Source organism: Leopardus geoffroyi, chromosome C2 (assembly GCF_018350155.1).
Source record: "Leopardus geoffroyi isolate Oge1 chromosome C2, O.geoffroyi_Oge1_pat1.0, whole genome shotgun sequence".
Lineage (NCBI taxonomy): Eukaryota > Metazoa > Chordata > Mammalia > Carnivora > Felidae > Leopardus > Leopardus geoffroyi.
The window spans coordinates 114,905,352-114,924,492 of NC_059333.1; the positions used below are offsets into that span (position 1 = coordinate 114,905,352).

Below are 19,141 nucleotides of genomic sequence, written 5' to 3' on the forward strand. Positions count from 1 at the left end.
CATCGGCCGCTCACAAGTCTGAAACTAGAAGAGCTGGGGGTATCTGGAAGACCTAAGGTCCACCTGTCAAATTTGGGGCACCTGGAAGTGGTTTTAAGTGTTGAAACAGTGAGGCCAGGAACGTAGGCATCCGGAGCTCTGTGCCTTATCAACCAAGCCGGCTGAGAAATTGCCTTGTGGTTATTCTCACCCAGAATCAGAATAAAGGGCTCAGTGTGAAGTTGGGATAGTACAGCTTCTTGGTTTAATACTTTACAGATTTTTGGAACCAAATGGACCCTGAAGTGAAAAGTTGCCTTTTTTTTTTTTTTTTTTTTTTTGCTGACCTTGTTGGACGGCTAATACTGTTTCTGGGAAATAAGAGAAACAAACGGCTCATTGTTGGCAGGAGCTGAGAGAGACACAAGAAGGGCGCGAGACGTGTCTGCAGCCCTTTTTTCCTCTTCATTGTATCGTGACTGAGTCAAGGCTGGACTGTGGCTGAATTTGTCTTTCTACCTCTATAGACATGTGTTTTCCATCAGACAGGGCTGCGTGACACCTGACATTGGCCAGTTCACATGAGTTAAGCCATGTACGGCCCATAAACAGGGAGGAAAAGACCCACAGCTGCACTCAGACACCCTTGACGCTGAAATATTTTTGAAGCTTGATGTGGCTGGGGCTGCACATATGTCAGAAACGATTTACACCTGTATGTTTTGGCTTCTTCCTGTTGCATATCATTACTTTCCAAAATCTGCTGTGGCCAGAAGGTCTAGTGTTACCTGATGGCAGCACCTTTTCTTGTTTAAACCTTCCCAAATTATGAAATGTAACTTTTCAAAGTTATCTGATTTGTAATTTTTTTTTTTTTTTAAATACTGAAGAAGCGGGGCTCCTGGGTGGCTCAGTCGGTTAAGCGTCTGACTTCAGCTCGGGTCATTATCTCGTGGTCTGTGGGTTGGAGTCCCGTGTTGGGCTCTGTGCTGACAGTTCGGAGCCTGGAGCCTGCCTCGGATTATGTGTCTCCCTCTCTCTCTGCTCCTCCCCTTCTCATGCTCTTTTTCTTTTTCTCAAAGATAAATAAATATTAAAAAAAAAAAAAAAAAGACTGAGGAAGAAAGCCCTATATCACTTTCTGTAAAACCAGATCATGCAAACATGTGATTCATATTGATTTCATCATTTTGTAGTAGTAAATAAATTACATTAGTCTACATTAGGCTTTTTCATGAAATTGGGAAAAGATAGGGAAAAGGAAACACATCCTTGTCACTGAATTTATTTTTGTTTTAATGTTCTATTTATTTTTGAGAGAGAGAGAGAGTGTGAGTAGGGGAGGGGCAGAGAGAGAGAGGGAGACGCAGAATCCGAGGCAGGCTCCAGGCTCTGAGCTGTCAGCACAGAGCCCGACGTTGGGCTCGAACTCACAAACCTTGAGATCATGACCTGAGCCGAAGTTGGAAGCTTAACCGACAGAGCCCCCCAGGCGCCCCTCCTTGTCACTGAATTTAAATCGGTACGTACTTTTTGATTATTGAAGGTGAGCAGCACAGGCCAGCAAATGGTGATCAGTGCAACTGATGCCAGCCATGGCATTCTAGCATATTCTGTGGGCTGCCTAGGTGTGTCACAGTCTATGCCTATGATTTGTGCGGAGTCATTTATCCTTCCAAGGATCATCTCTAAAATGAGTGAATTGGCCTACGCCAATGGTTTTAAATTGTGTCCCAAGGTTCCATGCCAGGATTTTAGGGGGATGTGAGTGAGCAGAAGCTAAGCTTTGTTAGTATCTGGACTCCAAAAGCTGTGTCTGTTCAACAGATTTTTAAAATTGGTTTGATATTGTCGTACGAGAGCTGAGAAGTGCCTGTAGGAAAAGCAGAGTGAAAGCAAGATCAAGATGATTTAGAGAAGATAGTCAAAAGCGCTGCCATTTAAGTGCTCCTTTACCCACTGGTACCAGCTCAGGATCTAGGCTTGCTTTGAATTGAACCCCTGCACATGAGGGTTGCCTCTGCTTCATGTCATACATTGGCTCTGGGGAAGGATCTTATTGCTAAAGAAACATTTGAGAACCTGGTCTACATAAACTCAGGTCCCTTCAGCTTGAACTTCTTTAAAAAAAAATTTTTTTTTTAATGCTTATTCATTTTTGAGAGACAGAGAGACAGAGTGCAAGCAGGAGAGGAGCAGAGAGAGAGGGAGACACAGAATCTGAAACAGGCTCCAGGCTCTGAGCTGTCAGCACAGAGCCTGATGCGGGGCTCAAACCCACAAACCACGAGATCATGACCTGAGCCAAAGTCAGTTGCTTAACTGACTGAGCCACCCAGGCACCCCCCTTCATCTTGAACTTCTATGGTGATGGTACAAAATAGGGTGAATACATGGCCCCACCAGTAATGAGCATTGTGGAAAAAGTGAGTTTGTAAACCACTAATGATAAAACAGAGCAAAATGAAATGGACGCTGAGCAGAGAACTATGCTCTGGAAGTAAAGAGAAAACAGTGACAAAAATCAAGCACTCGTTAAATATTCACTTGTAAAATTATGGGAGTAATGGTTACTACCAATTTCTGACCCATAAACCCTGAAACTTAGTATAGTATTTAATGTCTGTGCATCAGTAAGGCATATCTGAAGTACACTAAATTATTTTTGTTCTGTTTCTATAAAGAAAGTCCATATCATTGGTGTTGGTTCCAAGGGGTAAGTGGAGACTTGGCTCCTTCTTCATTCAGGTCTTACTTATAAAGAGCACAAATCCAGCTCTCAGGAAGATGAGAATTGGTTCAAATCACAGAAGAGAATAGCTCAGTGTTTCTTAAAGGAGCTTTTCTTCAGCATGTATGGCCCAACCAAGAATCCAACAGGAAAGATTTCCTGACTTTCAGACTTAGTCAAGTGCATGCTTGTGAGTGATGCAATGCAGTGTCATAAATAGTGCTTGATTTCCTTAAAAAGTTACAGACTAAGTGGAGGAGTGATATTTCCTCTCTGATTATCAGATAGATAATGTGGATGCAAAAGGACAGTCAGCTAGTTGTAATCCATGGAGGACACAGTGAGAGCTAGTCTGGACGGACTGCCTGGCTGTGGTTCTAAATATCAAATGGTTACTTCATACTGGCATTAGTTCCTTTGTAAGGAAACACATTAGAGTGGAAACTGGAAACTTTGGAGGTTCTACTACCATGAGTTAGCTCTGAGGCCATGACAGTCACAGCCTAGGGTGACCAACGACCCCATCTGCCTGGGCTCTCCCAGATGTAGCCCTGATATCCTGTGTTGCAGGAAACCCCTCAGTCTCTTGTAAGATCAGGACAGTTGGTTGCCCTTTGTGACAGACCTCAGTTCCAGCATTTGCAGAGTAGGGACAGAAAATGAAGTGATGATAGAGCTTTCTATTCGAAGGGTCACGATTCAGGAGCCCTTGTGATACCCTCTTGTAGGGTAGTTATGTGTTTGGAAGGTACTTCTCATGCAATTTATATAAACTTACTAGCCCAGACATCAAACTGAGGAGGTTTCCTGGATCCCAGATCAAGTGTGTATTTGAGTATTTCCTATTCACCTGCTTTGAGGAAACTGCCCCCAGGTATTCAAAGCTCTAAGTCAGCCTCTTTGAAGCTCTCCCCTCTCTCAAGGGAAGATGTTTGAAGGATTCTGTGGAACATTTAATGTTATTTTATCACAGAAGCAAGTAAAAAAAAAAAAAACCTCTAAAAAAATAAGTTATTTTTGAATATATGGAAGTGAAGTTAATGCAGTAAGGTTTTGCTCACCACCTGTGAAAACTGATACACAAGTTAAACCATCTTTGCAATTTTCCTGTTAAATCAGCCTTTGCTTATGGAGAACTTAAGCAGATATTCTGGCAGTCTTTTCTAACGCTTGTTTTCCCTGTGTTTTGCTTTTCTTTGTTTTTTACATTACTTTGTATCATGAACAGTAGTAGGTGACCCTAGGCAAGTAACACCACTTTGTTCAACACTCACCAGGCTGCGGTGTTCCTGTCTCTGGCTCCACGTCCTACACATCTGCTTAGTTGACTGTAAAGGGCTTAGCACATAGTAAGAACTTAATAAATATTAATTCATCTTCAGTTCAAATTCAACACACTGCCAAGACATCTGCTAAGTTGCAGTGGACCAGCATTTCCCAGTATTCCTGCTCTGGAGAACGCTAGACTTCCAAGTTTGAGAAGTGCTGCATTTTATATCTTCTTCTTGGAAAGTCTCACTGTCTGTTAGAACCTTAAAGGCTCTGAGGAATCCTGCAATAAAACGAACTCTTTTAACTTTATGTAGCCCAACATTTCCCAATCTTATTTGACCATGGAACACCTCTGGAAGCAACTATTATTATTATTATTATTATTATTATTATTATTATTATTATTTTAATTCTAGCCTAATATCTATTTGCTCCCATAGAACACACTATAGACCATGTTTTTTTTTTTTTTTTTGGAGTATTTATCCATTTTTTTGTATACCCTATAAAAATTGTCCATTTTTATATACTCTATAAAAATGAATTAATAGTATTGAAGAGACAATGTCCTGCACAGTCCCTGGTATTTACTAAAGATGTGCTTACTACACACACACACACACACACACACACACACACACAGGTTTTTTTTTAGAATAGTTTCAGGTTTACAGAAAAATTGAAAAGATGGAGTTCCCATATACACTCTCATTCAGTTTCCCATATTACTAACATCTTATATTCGTATGCTACATTTGTTGTAATTGATGAACTGGTGTTGATACATTATCATTAACTAAAATCCATACTTCTTCAGATTTCCTTAGTTTTTACATAATATCTTTTTCTGTTCCAGGGTCCTGTACAGAATACCACATTACCTTTACTTGTCATGTCTCCTTACATTGTTCTTGGCCATGATAGTTTCTTAGACTCTCCTTTTTTTGATTACCTTGATAGCTTTGAGGAGTACTGCTTAGGAATTTTGAGGATTCCCCTCTGTTGGAATTTGATATTTTTCTCTGATTAGACTTGAGATGATGGGCTTTGGGGAGGAAGTGCTGTTTTTGTCACATCTTATTGGGGCTCCTGCTATCACTATGTCTTATCATTGTTGAGGTGACCTTGATCATCTGGCTGATAGGTAAGAGTTCTCCACCGTAAAGTTACTATCCTCCTCTGCCCATTCAATACTGTACTCTTTGGGAGGGGGTCACTATACACAAACCGCTGCTAGGGAGCAGGAGTTTTGCTTCCCCTCCTTGAGGACAGTGTATTTACATTAAATCAGGAGATTTTTCTTTTCTCCCTCCATGTATTTATGTATTCAGCCTTGTGTTTATATGAGTGTGAACTCATGGGTATTACATTTTTATGGAACTAATGAACCACAGTCATCAACATGTGACACTTTCTCCATTATTGATAGAACACAGTTCTATCACAGATCAAACACAGTTGTGGAGTAGGTGCTGGGGTGCTCCCCAAATCCTAGAGTGCTTGGGGAGGCCTTCTCCCTCACTTAAATGGAATTGTGCCTCTGACATGTTGACAGAACCATGTGTTTTAAAGGTTCAACTTAAGGGGTGCCTGGGTGGTTCAGTCTGTTGAGCATCCCATTCGGCTCAGGTCATGATCTCGCGGTTTGTGAGTTTGAGCCCTGCATCAGGCTCTGTGCTGACAACTTGGAGCCTGGAGCCAGCTTCAGATTTTGTGTCTCCCTCTCTCTCTGCCCCTTCTTTGCTCACACTCTGTTTCTCTCACTCTCAAAAATAAATACACGTTAAAAATAAACATAAAACATAAAATAAATAAAAATAAATAAATAAATAAACATTAAAAAATATAATAAAGGTTTCCAAGTGCCAGGTATGGTGACCCCTCAGCTGCGAAGTTTGTCAGAAGGAAAAAGAAGGCTGAGAATGAGGTGAGAAATGTATACGTAGCTACAGACTTTCCTCTTTTCCCTCCCCAGACGCACAAGTGAATCGGGGAGGAAGACTTGAAGGGAATAAAGTAATTTCTGTGTCTTTCTAGGTCTTTGGCTTTCAGCACACTGTTGTCCTTTCCATAATCTACTCAGAGCCAGCTCCATCCAGGCCTGTGATGAATTTTGTAGTTGAACCTAACCCCTTAACATTTTGTTTTCTTCACTTGGCATTGTGTGTGTATGTGTGTGTGTGTGTGTGTGTGACCAAAGCCTATTTTTAAAATGAGGGAAGCAAGCCCAGGACACAGAATGGCAAGTCACTGAACCTCTTCGAGGCCAAAAAGACGTTTGTCAAACATTCCAGGAGACGCACTGGGCAGCCTCTGATTCACTGGCCTCCCTTGTAGTCTGCAGCTCCTGGCTTGGAGAAGCCGCCAAAGCACTTGATGGGCTATTGCTTTCTATTCCCTTGTGCTGTAAAAGGCAAAAGTTCAGGGGTGAAGCCTTTGCCTTTTTTTTTGACATATTTGTTTCTTAGGTAGCAAATGATATGTGGGCTTAGAACTGAGTTCAGGAACCTTCCTCCTTGAGCCTACTCTTGGGTCTTTGTAGAAGTGACCAAATGTTTTTGCTGAAATAGTCCAGAGGGCTCACCAGTGGACAATGCCCTCAGCAGCCTTAACCAAAGGGTTATATCCAACGTAGATACTCAACCCCTGCCACACCCCATTCCCATGTTGACTGTTTATTTCACCAAGGACACAGTCATTGAATTAAAAGGGTGTTTGGATCTCAGATGCTGTGGAGTTTGTTTTACTCTGTGTTTTCTTTTATACTAAATGATAGCAGTGAAATGTTTCTGGCCACATAGCTACAGAGCATGGTTATATTGATTTCCAAAAACAGAAGAGAAAGCCAATTATTGAAGGAGGGAGAAAAAAAGAAGAGATGAAAACAATGAAAAAGATAAATGTGGGTTTAAAATTAATTTCTGACGCTTGGAAGGAAAAAAAATAGATGTCTCTGCTTTAGTTTTCATGCATTCCTGCTTCAATGGAGAAATCTTCTGTTTGGGTTATTCCTTTCTGTGGGGACTGGCAAAAGTCTAGAGCTGATGAGGTCTTGAGCTTTTTTGAGGCATTTAATGGCAGTCTGCCCTTAACTGGTTTGGCCTCAGAAACTGTATTTTGGATACTCTGCCCCCCTCCTTTTTTTTTTTTTTTTTTTAACTGAACTATTGTTCTCTCCCTAAAATGTTCTGGAATATTATCCCAAGATGTGTTCTATTCATTGCAGATTTACATGTTTTGCCTTCTCGTGCTCTCCTGAGGTCCTCCCCTCTGCTTATCTTTGTCTTCTTTTGCCCCCATTTTCTCGGAATAGCTAGCAAAAGCAGTGGTTTTAAAGAATCTCAACCATCAGTAACATTCATGAGCTGCAAGCTCAGAGAAGGTTAATAGTTCGAAATCAATTGACTAGATGGAGCAGAGTGGCAGGCTGAATCATGGGCACCTCGGTGGACCCAGGATACCTGGCTTCTAGGCCCCTGACCATTTTATGACCTTGACCAAGTCCACTCTTCCTTTGGGTGCTGGTTTCTGTCTTCTGTACAAGGAGGAGCTGTACCAGGTGATCTCTCAGCTTTGATGATCTTGATATTAATATTATCTTGATCTTAATATTCTTAAGCCTTATTTGTTGCTTATCAGATAATTTGGGGGTTATCTCCTTGAGCTCCATCAAGAAAATACTGAGTTTGATGCATACGTGACCACGTTTTTATTTTATGGTTTTACTTTTATATTTTTTTGTTTTATATAAGTAATAAATGCACATAGGAAAACTACAAAATGGTACAGAGGAAGAAAAAGAAGATCTCCTCCCATCTCTGACCCTTGTTTTCCTCTCCAGAGGCACCCACCAGTCTCTTGTGTATCCTCCTAGAGAGATTTGCTGTGTATATATAATATGCTCTCTAGGGGTGGCTCAGTCGGTTAAGCGTCCGACTTTGGCTCAGGTCATGATCTTGCGGTTCACAAGTTTGAGCCCCGTGCCGGACTCTGTGCTGACAGCTCAGAGCCTGCAGCCTGCTTCGGATTCTTTGTTCCCTCTCTCTCTGCCTCTCCCCCATGTGCACCCTGTCTCTCTCTCTCTCTCTCTCTCTCAAAAATAAACATTTTAAAAAACAGGCTCTCCCTTTCTAACTGCAAGCAATAGCATGCTCATGCATATAGTTCTATCCCTTCAATTATTTCCCCCCTCGGAACAGTGTTTCCTCTATGTTGTTCATTTAAGTACCCACAGAACTCCCTCATTCTCTGGAATAGTTCTGTAGAATTCCTCTGAATAGATGGATCATCATCTCCCTTTGGTGGATAGAATTTTTAGTCTTTTGCTATGATAGACAGTACTGTGGTGAATCTTCTCATACACAATCCTGTTGGTGTGTGTGCTTGACCTTGAAAACAAACTCTTGTCTAAGTTCCCCTCTTGTCCCGTCACTATAGTTAATAACTGGAGATGTGTAGTCTGCATAATCAAATCTAAATTAAGTGGAAGAAAGCAACATCTCCCCCGTTCCTCCCTATTGATGTCTCTGTGAGGTCTGGTGTTTGGAAGACGAGCCAGGGTGTGGTTCTCGAAGAGCTCTCCCAAGTCTTCACCTCCCCCAGATAAGGAGGCAGACGCTAATAAAATCTGCCGAGCAGCCTTTGGTTCTGTGTGGAGTTGAGAAACAGTCCATTGTGAATGAACTTGGGGCAGTCTTTGAACACTGACAGGGCAGTTTTCCCGAATCACTGAAGATGGCCTCGCTCCAATGTCCTATCATTAACTTACCGGACCCCAGTCACTTTTAAAAATTAATAACCTCTGTACTGCCAACCAACAACCTAGCTTTTTTAACCTTCTTTCTCCTAGTCTGGGATTTCTGATTGGAAATACTCAATTCACAGATTTCTCTTTTTTGTCTATAGCAGTTATGGCAGAAAAAAATAGGAACATACTTTCTCAGAAGTTCAGAAATGACTGTCCCTGGAAATAATCACTGTTCTTCCATCTAAGCTTCCTTCTGGCCTGAAAGAAGTCTTATGGATTAAGCCTTTCCGGATATCTGGACTTTGTCTCACTTTAATCTGTATTTTAAGAGCACTTTCCCCCTGTGATACAGTGTGTGCACAATCCCTGACCCCTTACCCAGGCCTTCTAGTAGAGTTTGTAAAATGCTCTAACAGTTTCTAGAATTTCATTCGAGAAATGAAACACTCATTCCCATTATTTTGCATCCATTGTGGCTGTGCTTCTTTTCTCTTCTCCAACTGAGAACATAAGAAATTGCCAGCTGGTTCCGTTCATTCATCCCACGGTTTTACTGCGTTTCCCTGTGTGCCAGGAATGGTGCCAGAAGGTGAGATTTCTTTATGGCGAGCTCAGTTTAGAAAGGGAAGCCTGCACCTGATTAGGCAGAGTACTCCACAAGCATCCTTACCTCCCCTTCAGGAGCTCGTTAGCTCCTGTCCTCATCAGTAGACAGTTGCCCATCTTTCCGGACCTTCCTCGAACCGTTCCCGTTTGTAACGCAAACAGCTCTGGGCCCAGGGCCCTGTGTTGATGACCCTGCTGTTTCAGTGGGAACTTGCTTGCCATTGAAGGCAAACCGTGGTTAGCAGGCTGTCCTCAGTTTCAAGCAGCTGTTACTGTTCTTCACTGTAAGGTGTGGCAGAGGGTGGCCAAGGATGGTTGGAAGATCAGGTAAGACAGGACATCAGGAGGCCTCCACGTTGACTCTGGTTCTACCTGCTGCTAACCAGAGCACAGCCCTTTACCTCTCCTAGGTTTCAATCTCTTCTACAAACTAAAGCGATGGACTAGATAATTTCTAAGAATCCTGACAAAGTCGAACACTAGCATTCCACAGCTCCACATATAAATTCACCTCATTTCTTCACACATTCCTTCCAACAGCCTGTTAATTCCTGTGAGGGCAGGAGCTATTTATCCAACGACAAGCCCAGTGCCTGGCACACAGGAAATGCAATAAAGATTTGAGTGGGTTATAAATAAATTTTTAAAAAAAGAATATTTTTACCCTACCTCTACCCCCATCCGGAGGAAGTTCCTGCCGTGGAATTAATTGTTGCATGAGGAAACCAATTTGTCTCCAGAAAATCTGTGTTGGTATCTTTCAAGTGTGTGTGTGTGTGTGTGTGTGTGTGTGTGTGTGTGTGTGTGTGAGGGGTCTGCATATACATTTAATATATGGTTGATTAGGCTACTTTAAAATTCATTTAAGAAAAGTTAGTTATAAAATATGTTTCTATGTGATGTCCATATAGCAAACCAAAGACCTAAAATATTTAACCTTTAGAGTTTAAACAAAATATGTCTAGGCACCTGGGTGGCTCAGCTGGTTAAGCATCCGACTCTTGATCTCAGATCAGGTCATGATCTCAACGGCTCATGAGTTTGAGCCCTGCATCAGGCTCTGCACTGACAACATGGAGCTTGCTTGGAATTTCTCTCTCTCTCTCTCTCTCTCTCCCCCCCCCTCCCCCTCTCTGCCCCTCCCCTGCTCACTCACACTCTCTCTCTCAAAAATAAATGAATAAACTTAAAGATACCAATAATTTTCTTTTTTAAAGATAGTGATCCCAAATGTAGAAAAAATCAGGAGTTTTTCCTCAGAAATGAAGTATATAAAACTCTGTGTTGTTTTGGTTTCTAATCTAAGAGCAAATAGAAACCAAAAGCATTGTTTTCTTTATTATAGGATATTGCCTAGGCAGAAGTTAAGCACATTTAACTGGTAAATTGTTTTAAGAAAAACTAGCACTTTTTAAAAATATTTTTTTTGTATGTGGGAATGCCAATTATAGAATTTGTTGAAGGATTTTAAAATTATTTTTTTAATGTTTCTTTATTTTTGGGAGAGAGAGTGAGACACAGGGTAGGAGAGGGGGACACAGGATCCAAAGTGGGCTCCAGGCTCTGAGCTGTCTGGACAGAGCCTGATGCAGGGCTTGAACTCACAAATCATGAGATCATAATCTGAGCCAAAGTTGGACGCTCAACCAGCTGAGCCACCCAGGTGCCCCCGGGGGTACCCTTTGCGAACAAAGCATCAGTGGTGTCTTGCTTCTGTGTAGGTCCCTAGTCTAGGCGCTTTGTTTTACGTCTTTGCTTGTGAATAACTCATCCATCCTAGATATTATTGTCCACCATTATGTATCTGTAATCTCATGTCCTTCCTAGCTCTGCTGTAAGCATGGAGGTTGTCTGAGAAAGTGCACACACACCCAGATGTCCTACTGAAAATTAAATCATATGTTGTGGTAACCTTTTGTGGAATTTACTTTTGACCACTATGTTCTTAAAGGCTTAAAATATGCTCTAGACATGGGGAAGGTGTGAAATAATTTTTAACAGGGCACAAATGCTGAGTTAATTGAGTCAGGAGTAGGGCCAGTATCTGAGCCTCCATGAATTGAATTAAGGTAGTAATTACTTAAACATTAATGATTAACAAGAAAGTACTTTGGAAGGAATCTCAGGAATCTATACTTCAAAGCACAGAGCATTCTGATGGGCTCTTTTTGATAAGGTATTATAGGCCCTGTTCATTAATCTCCTGCACGTTCTCTCTTATAGTGATGAATCACCAGCACCAACAGCAAATGGCATCCACTACCCTGAGCCAGCAGAACCACCCTACTCAGAATCCACCAGCAGGGCTCATGAGCATGCCCAATGCATTGACCACTCAACAGCAGCAGCAGCAGAAGCTTCGGCTTCAGAGGATCCAGATGGAGAGAGAGAGGATTAGAATGCGCCAAGAGGAGCTCATGAGGCAGGTATGGCCTTCTGTGGTGCCTGCTGGAGGCTCCGTGATCTTTGGTGCCAAGGCTGGAGGGTAGGTGGCTGCTAGCCTTCAGGGTAAATCTTTCTCTAGAAGCATTAAAGGCCCAAAGCCTACTCCAAACCGTATGAGTAGAACCCAGTTTTTTCTCCCAGCATCTACCTGCATTGTCTTTGAGGCCAAACATATGAATATAAGGACTAGATGTGTTAGCATGCTGCCTTTGAGTTCTACTGCTAATCGTTAGAAGGAAAGGAAGACTGTGTTCCAATTATCTATTGGTGTGTAACATATTATCCCAAAACACAGTGGCTTAACAATAGCCATGTTGTTGTATCCACAATTTTGTAGGTCAGGAATCTGAGCAGATCTCAGCATGTAGAATTCTGCTGTACATAGTATTGACAAAGGCTGCCTAGTGCTTTTCAACTGGTGGGGGCTTGGTCTGGAGGGTCCAAGATGGCTTTACTCAAGTGCATGGCATCATGATGAAGATAGCTGGAAGACTGGGCTTGGTTGGGACTAAAACCTGGAGCATCTAAATATGGCATCTCTAGCTAGCAAGGCAGTCTGACTAGTAGGACATATTGCATAGCAGCGTGGGTCTCCCAAAGAGAATGTTCCAAGAAACAAGAAGTAAAGCTGCCAATGTCTTATGGTCTGGTTCTGAAAACTGTCACCAAGTCACTTCTGCCATATGCTCTTGGTCAGAGAAATCACAGATTTGCCCTAGATTAAAGCAGATAGTAGAAGGGGATGTTCCATAGACAAAATGACAAAGAATTTGCAACCGTCTTTGGTTTACCATGGAGCATAAAAAAGAATTAGGGAAAATTGAGGGAGAATGAAAAGGAAAATGTTTGCATATGAGTTCTGATAGAGTGGGTATTGATCAGGCACCTTTGTGCCATACTCCATTCATTCATTCTTCATTCATTCATTCAGTCAGTCACTCAGTCAGCGGATAGAATGTTGCTGTGTTCTCTATGGGTCAGGGTCAATGCAGCATTTCAGAAAATGAGTAAAAGACAATCTCTGAAGGAACCCACAGTTTTCTGCTCCTTGGTTGCTTGGTCTGTGCAAGAACAGAATTATTTCTTCTGTGTTGCTAAACTAATGTAGCCTATGTTTTTAGGTCTCATAAATCTTGCTGGCTACATTTTAGGGAAGAAAACTTCCGTTTATTGTTCTAATTCTTCAGACTTTCCTTTTTGACTCACATGAAGCAAGATACATGGGTGGCTTCCTTTCACTCGTTTAAGGAAGTGAGTAGTTTTAAGTGTTCCAGAGAGCTTTCTTGCAAGTGTTGTGGGGATATCATTGTAAACACAACTTTTTCTTTTAGTTACATCTCAGACTTTAAAAAATATACATTGACATCTATAAATGAATAATGTATTTCTCATGAAATAAATTCGAAGATGAAAGTATGTATACTGTGTGAAGTTTTAAAAACATGGTGAATTAAAATAATTCTTTAGACACGGCCTTTGAAAATGAGGGCAATGAATGTAAATTGTGCTTTGTTCTTCAGTAGAACTATCCTCTATTTTGAGGAATACAACTTCATAATATAACTATAGTTGTGCCTCTTTCCCTGAGGATTTACGTCTGAATTTTCATGGTTATTTCAGGGTAACAGTTGTTTATACTGTTTTTAGATATACAGTATCATGTTTCTTAGCAGGAAGTAATTGTATTATTTTTTTGTCTTAGGATAATAGTTCCATTTGGGATATTTTTTCTGTTTTATAATATAGACCAAATTAAACAGTATTATAGTAGCATTTATAAGCTTTCTCTTAGTTTTACATTTAAATAAGCTTTAGTGAGTTTTTTCTTCTTACACAAAGCTATCACCATTCTGCAAAGAACTGCTTGTTCCTCAGTTTCTGCCGCTTTCTGTGTTTCTCTTTCTCTTGCCCCACCTCTTTCTTTCCCACAGAAAGTATTTCTGCAAAGGGGTGGGGAAGAGTGCCCCAAATTGTTTCCTTTATTCCAACCATAGGTGCCTTTGAACCAGAACGTAGTATTGATGGTTCGTATTACAGAAATGCCAACCAAGTTCATTAAATACTGATCCCTTGAGGCTGTGGGACTAGGAGCATTTTGCTGCATCATATTGTGCAGTTCTCCTGTACAGCACAGTGGGGAGAAACGTCCAGATTTGCTCATGGAGGCTCACATAGTTCACACTGTGTGTGTGTGTGTGTGTGTGTGTGTGTGTGTTGTAGTTAGGAGGAAAGGAGATGGAATGGATGGTTCTGATGTCTTTTTATTTTTATTATGGAATACAGGAAAAATGGCCTAAAGAAACTTTTTAATTGTGGAAGGTCTCCCCACTCCCATCCAGAGGCAGCCTGCCACTCAGTGTCAAAGATACTATTTAAGGCCATACAATAAAGTGCTCGAGTGTTCTCTGATAGTTTTCTGGGGCACTTGCCAAGATGCCTGATTGTTCAGGTGTGGATTATGTCTATCATCTTGGTGGGTTTTTTTTTTTTACTCCTTCTCCTCCTCTTCCTTCTTTTTTTTTTTTTTTTTTTTTGGTGATTTTTCTGCCTCACTATTTGCAGTTAGGCCAGGGCAAGGACAGGGAAATGGACTGTCAATAGAGGTGATACCTGGCTCACCTGTTTAGCTGCCTTTTAGAATTTGGTAGAAAACAGGAATAAGGATAGAGGAAATGGTGGTCCTGATGAGGGCTGAAGATTATCTGTAGACTTCCAGTTGTTCATCCTGTCCCGCTGCCGTGCCCTTGGTAGTCAACAACTGTCTGAATAGTCTTTGCTCCCTGGGCAGTTTGTAATGAGCGTGGCTCTCCTCTTGCTTCCCCAACGGCACTAGCTGTACAGGCTGACTTCTTGGGGGCCTTGCGTTGCAGGCAGCCTTGACCTACCTGCATTCATCACGAGAGAATTTCCAAGAGAGAGGCCCCTTTCCTCTTTCTTCTTTCCTTTTTCTTTCTTTCTTTTACATTTTTTTTTAACATTCATTTAATTTTGAGCGACAAAGTGTGAGCGTGCATGAGTGGGGGAGGGGCAGGCACAGAGACGGAGACACAGAATCTGAAGCAGGCTCCAGGCTCTGAGCTGTCAGCACAGAGCCTAACATGGGACTTGAACCCATGAACTGTGAGTTCATGACTTGAGCTGAAGTCGTATGTTCAACCGACGGAACCACCCCAGTGCCCCAGGAATCTTCTAAAGTAGGAGAGTTTCATTAAAAATGGCCCCTACAGTTTGCCTTGGCTGCTATAGCAACAGTTGAACTTCTTGTATCCGATAACTGATGAGTTATCTTGGAATGTTGGCAGGTGCTCCAAGCTAAGGGGTGCCCCAAATAAGCACAGGGGAATCCCAGCCAGGTCTGTGGCACACAGTCATAGTAGGAAAGTGAATGTTACCCTGCTTTCAACAGGCATGTATCACACACATTGTGGAGAGTGAATTTTTGTGAAAGACATTCTCTCTTGTTCATGAGAGTTTTATTTTGCGAAGTTTCCCAAACACAAAGAGGAAGCTTCAAGTTGATGAGCAAAATGGCAACTCTAGAAAAGAAAGCAATCTCAGTTGAAGGTGTGCTTCCCAGTATCTTCCTATTGTTAAAAAATAAATTTGAATTCAGTTTGTGACATTTTTTTTTCTTTTTAATGAGAAAAATATAATGTTTTTAATTTATTAAAGATATAATTGACTAGGGTTTTCTTTTCTGATTATGATGAAAGAAAGCATGCACTAAGTGAGAGAGGCGGGTCCAAAAAAGGAACATACACTGTATGACTCCATTTATATGACATTCTGGACAAAGGCAAAACTATAGGAACAGAGAATGGAAGTGGTTGCCAGGGTTGGGGGTTGGGGGGCTGCCTGCAAAGGGGCAACACCAGGGAATTTTGGAGCTGGTGGCACAGTTCTGTAGCTTGATTGGGGTAGCTATTTCACAACCCCATGGATTTGTCAAAACTCAGAAATGTACACCGCAGGGCCCCTGGGTGGATCAATTGTTAAGCATCTGACTGCAGCTCAGGTCATGATCTCACAATTCGTGAGTTTGAGTCCCACATCTGGTGATCTCGAGCCCAGCTTTGGGTGAGTTTGTGCCCCGCTTCAGGTGAACACGAGCCCCGCTTCGGGTAAAACACGAACCCCACTTCTGGTGAGCCCCACTTCTCTCTCTCTCTCTCTCTCTCTCTTTCTCTTTCTCTGTCCCTTGCTTGCTTGCACCCTCCTCTCTCTCTCAAAAATAAATAAATAAAATAAATAAATAATAAAAAAAGAAGTGCCTACCACAGAGTGAATTTTACTATATATAATTAAAATAATAATAAAGTGAAATCATCATACAAGAAAGACAAAACACATTCATTGTAAAACAATGTTTAAAATACTCAACAACAAGAACATAAGAATCACTCATACTCTTACTTTGAGAGGGTGGCTGTGAAGATGCTGGTGATTTCTCTCCAGTCTTTGTATGTATCTGTGTGTATGCTGTGTTTTTTTTAAAACAAAATTGGTAGCATGTCATACTCCCATTTTGTTATCTCTTCTACTGAATATATCGGGAAGTCATTTATTTATTGTGTATCAGCCATGGAAGTTGTGCCGTGACTTTGGTTGTATGTATTGTAAGTTGCCTGGGATCCTTTCCACAACGGGGCTGGACATAATTTTCAAAATACCGTGAACCACACATGCCCTCAATAACTGTAGAATATTCTGTTACAGCTTAAAAATCACAGTAGTTGCTCAGTATCATAAAGGGCATGTTTGTAACTTTACCCAATGAAATGGAAAATTTTGGTAACTGGTAAGAAATTGAGAAACAGGCCTCTCAGTCACTATTTACTCATCGAGAAGAACAATCCCTTGACATGAAAACAGAGTCATGACTTTATCTAAGCAGAGTATTTCTTTTCATGTGTATTATTCTTTTAAATATGAAGCTGGGGGGTTCTTCTGCCTTGAAGATTTTAACCTCAAGGGCTTCCTGTCAGCCCCCTGGAAGATTCTTAAGTGGAGAAGCCTTCGCTCCCCCTTGTCCCTTCTCAGGGCCTGTCTGGTTGAGAAACCATTATTATTCCTAGACGAATTCAGCTGTGCTTTTACCCTTGTCTCTCTCATAATTGGAGCTCCGTGGACGGGAGAATGTAGCTTGTCAAACAAAACTGCTGACTAAGCCTGGCCTCTCGTTGCCAGGGCAACGGGGATGGGGACAGAGGGTTTGGGCGGGAGGCCTCTTTTGGAATTCTTCTGGCAGGTCTCACAGATTTCTGTTAGGCCTGACAGCCACTACGGGGTCTGGCTGGCCAGCTGGCCGGCCTCGAGCAGCCATTCCTGACTGTGGGCCCAGGAGGGACACACCCGGCCCTGAGCAGCGTTGCTCTGAGAGAAGGATCTGAAGTCTGGTTTTTGTCATGTGAAGAATAGCTATTTAGAGAGGTTAAAAAGTGTCATATGATGGCAGCATAAATGGTGGCTGTTTCATGAAGAGTCTTTCCTTCAGAAGGTATAATTTAACTTTTCGAAAAGCATTTCATAGAGTTAGGTTTCAGGGTCGACTGTTGTCCAACCAATATGTAAATCTACCCATGATAGCCGAGCTACTTAAGTTCATTCATTCGTTTGTTCAACAAACGCTCCAGGTACTATGCACAGCAGTGAGCACACAGACGTGGTCCCTCCTTTCTAGAGAGCTTCAATTCTAACTTCTGTCAGTGTTTTCGTTTGTCTACAAGTCCCAGAAAACACTCCGTTTTCTAAAGTGTCTCGGTGCTCCTATGTTGTTGAGAAATAATATCAATTCTTTTTACGAGGGCCCTTTTTAAAAAACGGTATAAACTGAACACATGTTTAAAATAGAGGGTCACCAAGCTTGCACAAAGGAAAAACACAGCTTCATACTTCTGATCTTAATAAGATCACCAGGGTATGAAGAAATAGACCATTTCAAAATCCATTCAGCAGTTGTTGTTTTTTTGTTTTTTTTTTCTTAGTGAAGAGAGAATATCTAAATTGTAATGCTTTCCTTAATATGATTCTAAGGAGCAACAGAGATTATAGAATAACACAAGATAGTTGTATACATACTGAATGGAAAGATCAGCAAACAGGCCCTGGTAATCATTATGGACTCAACAAATGTTTTCCCCAAAGTGTGAGAGTTTCGATTGTTCTTTCATAGCGGCAGTCTGGCAGCTGAGAATGTATGATGAGGTATTTGAAAAAGGGAGGCTCCAGGAAATGTGACAATGAATTTCTAGAATCTCTTGGCATAGAGTTAAAAAGAAATTTACATTGGGAAAATTTTTTTTTCCTCTAACGAAGGTAAATAATTCAGCATTCTCCCTCAAGTCCCTTAGGGTTTTGGCAGAGACAGCAACTCTTCTGTACCAGAGTAACTATTTTAATGTTAGGATTTCAAAATATTGTCTTTATTTTATTTTATTTTTTCATTTGTTTCTACTCACCCCACCCTTTATAATTAAAACAAGCCAACCTTCCAGTTTTGCAGAATCCCTGGCCACACACGCTAGAATCAAACAGAGCGCCCTCAGAAGGGGTTATTGTCATTTGTTTCTCTTTGAAGTACATTCCAGTGAGGGCAGGAGCTGGCTGGCTGCAGGCATGCCCTCATCCAAGGATGGACAGGGCTGCAGGATGCTTTCAACTGCTGTTTACTTTCTCACCTCCTCTGTTGATTTATTCCACAGGCAAGCTGTAGGCCAGTGGGGAGCTGGAAGGGAAGGAGCTCTGAGGTTTGCTTCCCGGGACATCTTCAACTTACAAATCAGCATTTGTCTTTCACATCCCTCACTCTGTTTTACACCCACCCCCTTCCCCAGCTGCTAGGAAAGGAGTTTGTTGTTGTTGTTGTTGTTGTTGTTGTTGTGTGTGTGTGCGTTTTTTTTTTTTTTAACCCACATATAATTATTCCTCTCAGGGACCTGGATGAACAACCACAAACTCTGAAAGAGATTCTCAGGCCCTTATTTTGCAACAGTCTTTCCACCCTCAGCTTGGATAGAGGAAAATAAAGTTGTGGTAGAGAAGGGTAGGGGTGGGGTTACTAAGGGCAGCTTTCCAGATCTTTCTGAAACTGGCCTTTAAAATCTGAACTTACAACTTGATGCGTTGTGAATTCCCAGGACACTAGCTCCACCCATATACGTTCAAAAGGAGCATAAAATATGTCCAGTTCAGGGAGGGAAACTGTGTTCAGGACAGATAAACAAGCTGTTTCATCCAGTCCTCCTCTAAACTGCCTAAAGGAAGGGGGTTGGTATTTCCATTTTTTAGCTGGGAAAATAGGCTCAGAGAAATGAAATAACTTGCCTACGTCCCACAGCCAGTAGGTGGAAGAGCTAAAACGT

The 19,141-nt window shown here is 41.6% G+C and overlaps 1 protein-coding gene across 1 annotated transcript in view; it reads left to right on the forward strand.

The window, feature by feature from the left end:
* WWTR1 (WW domain containing transcription regulator 1) overlaps nucleotides 1–19,141 on the forward strand; it is a 139,087-nt gene that overhangs the window by 102,006 nt on the left and 17,940 nt on the right. Inside the window, exon 4 of the mRNA XM_045503307.1 lies at nucleotides 11,559–11,761. Within this exon, the coding sequence (XP_045359263.1) occupies nucleotides 11,559–11,761 (203 nt within the window). The remainder of the gene's footprint in view (nucleotides 1–11,558; nucleotides 11,762–19,141) is intronic.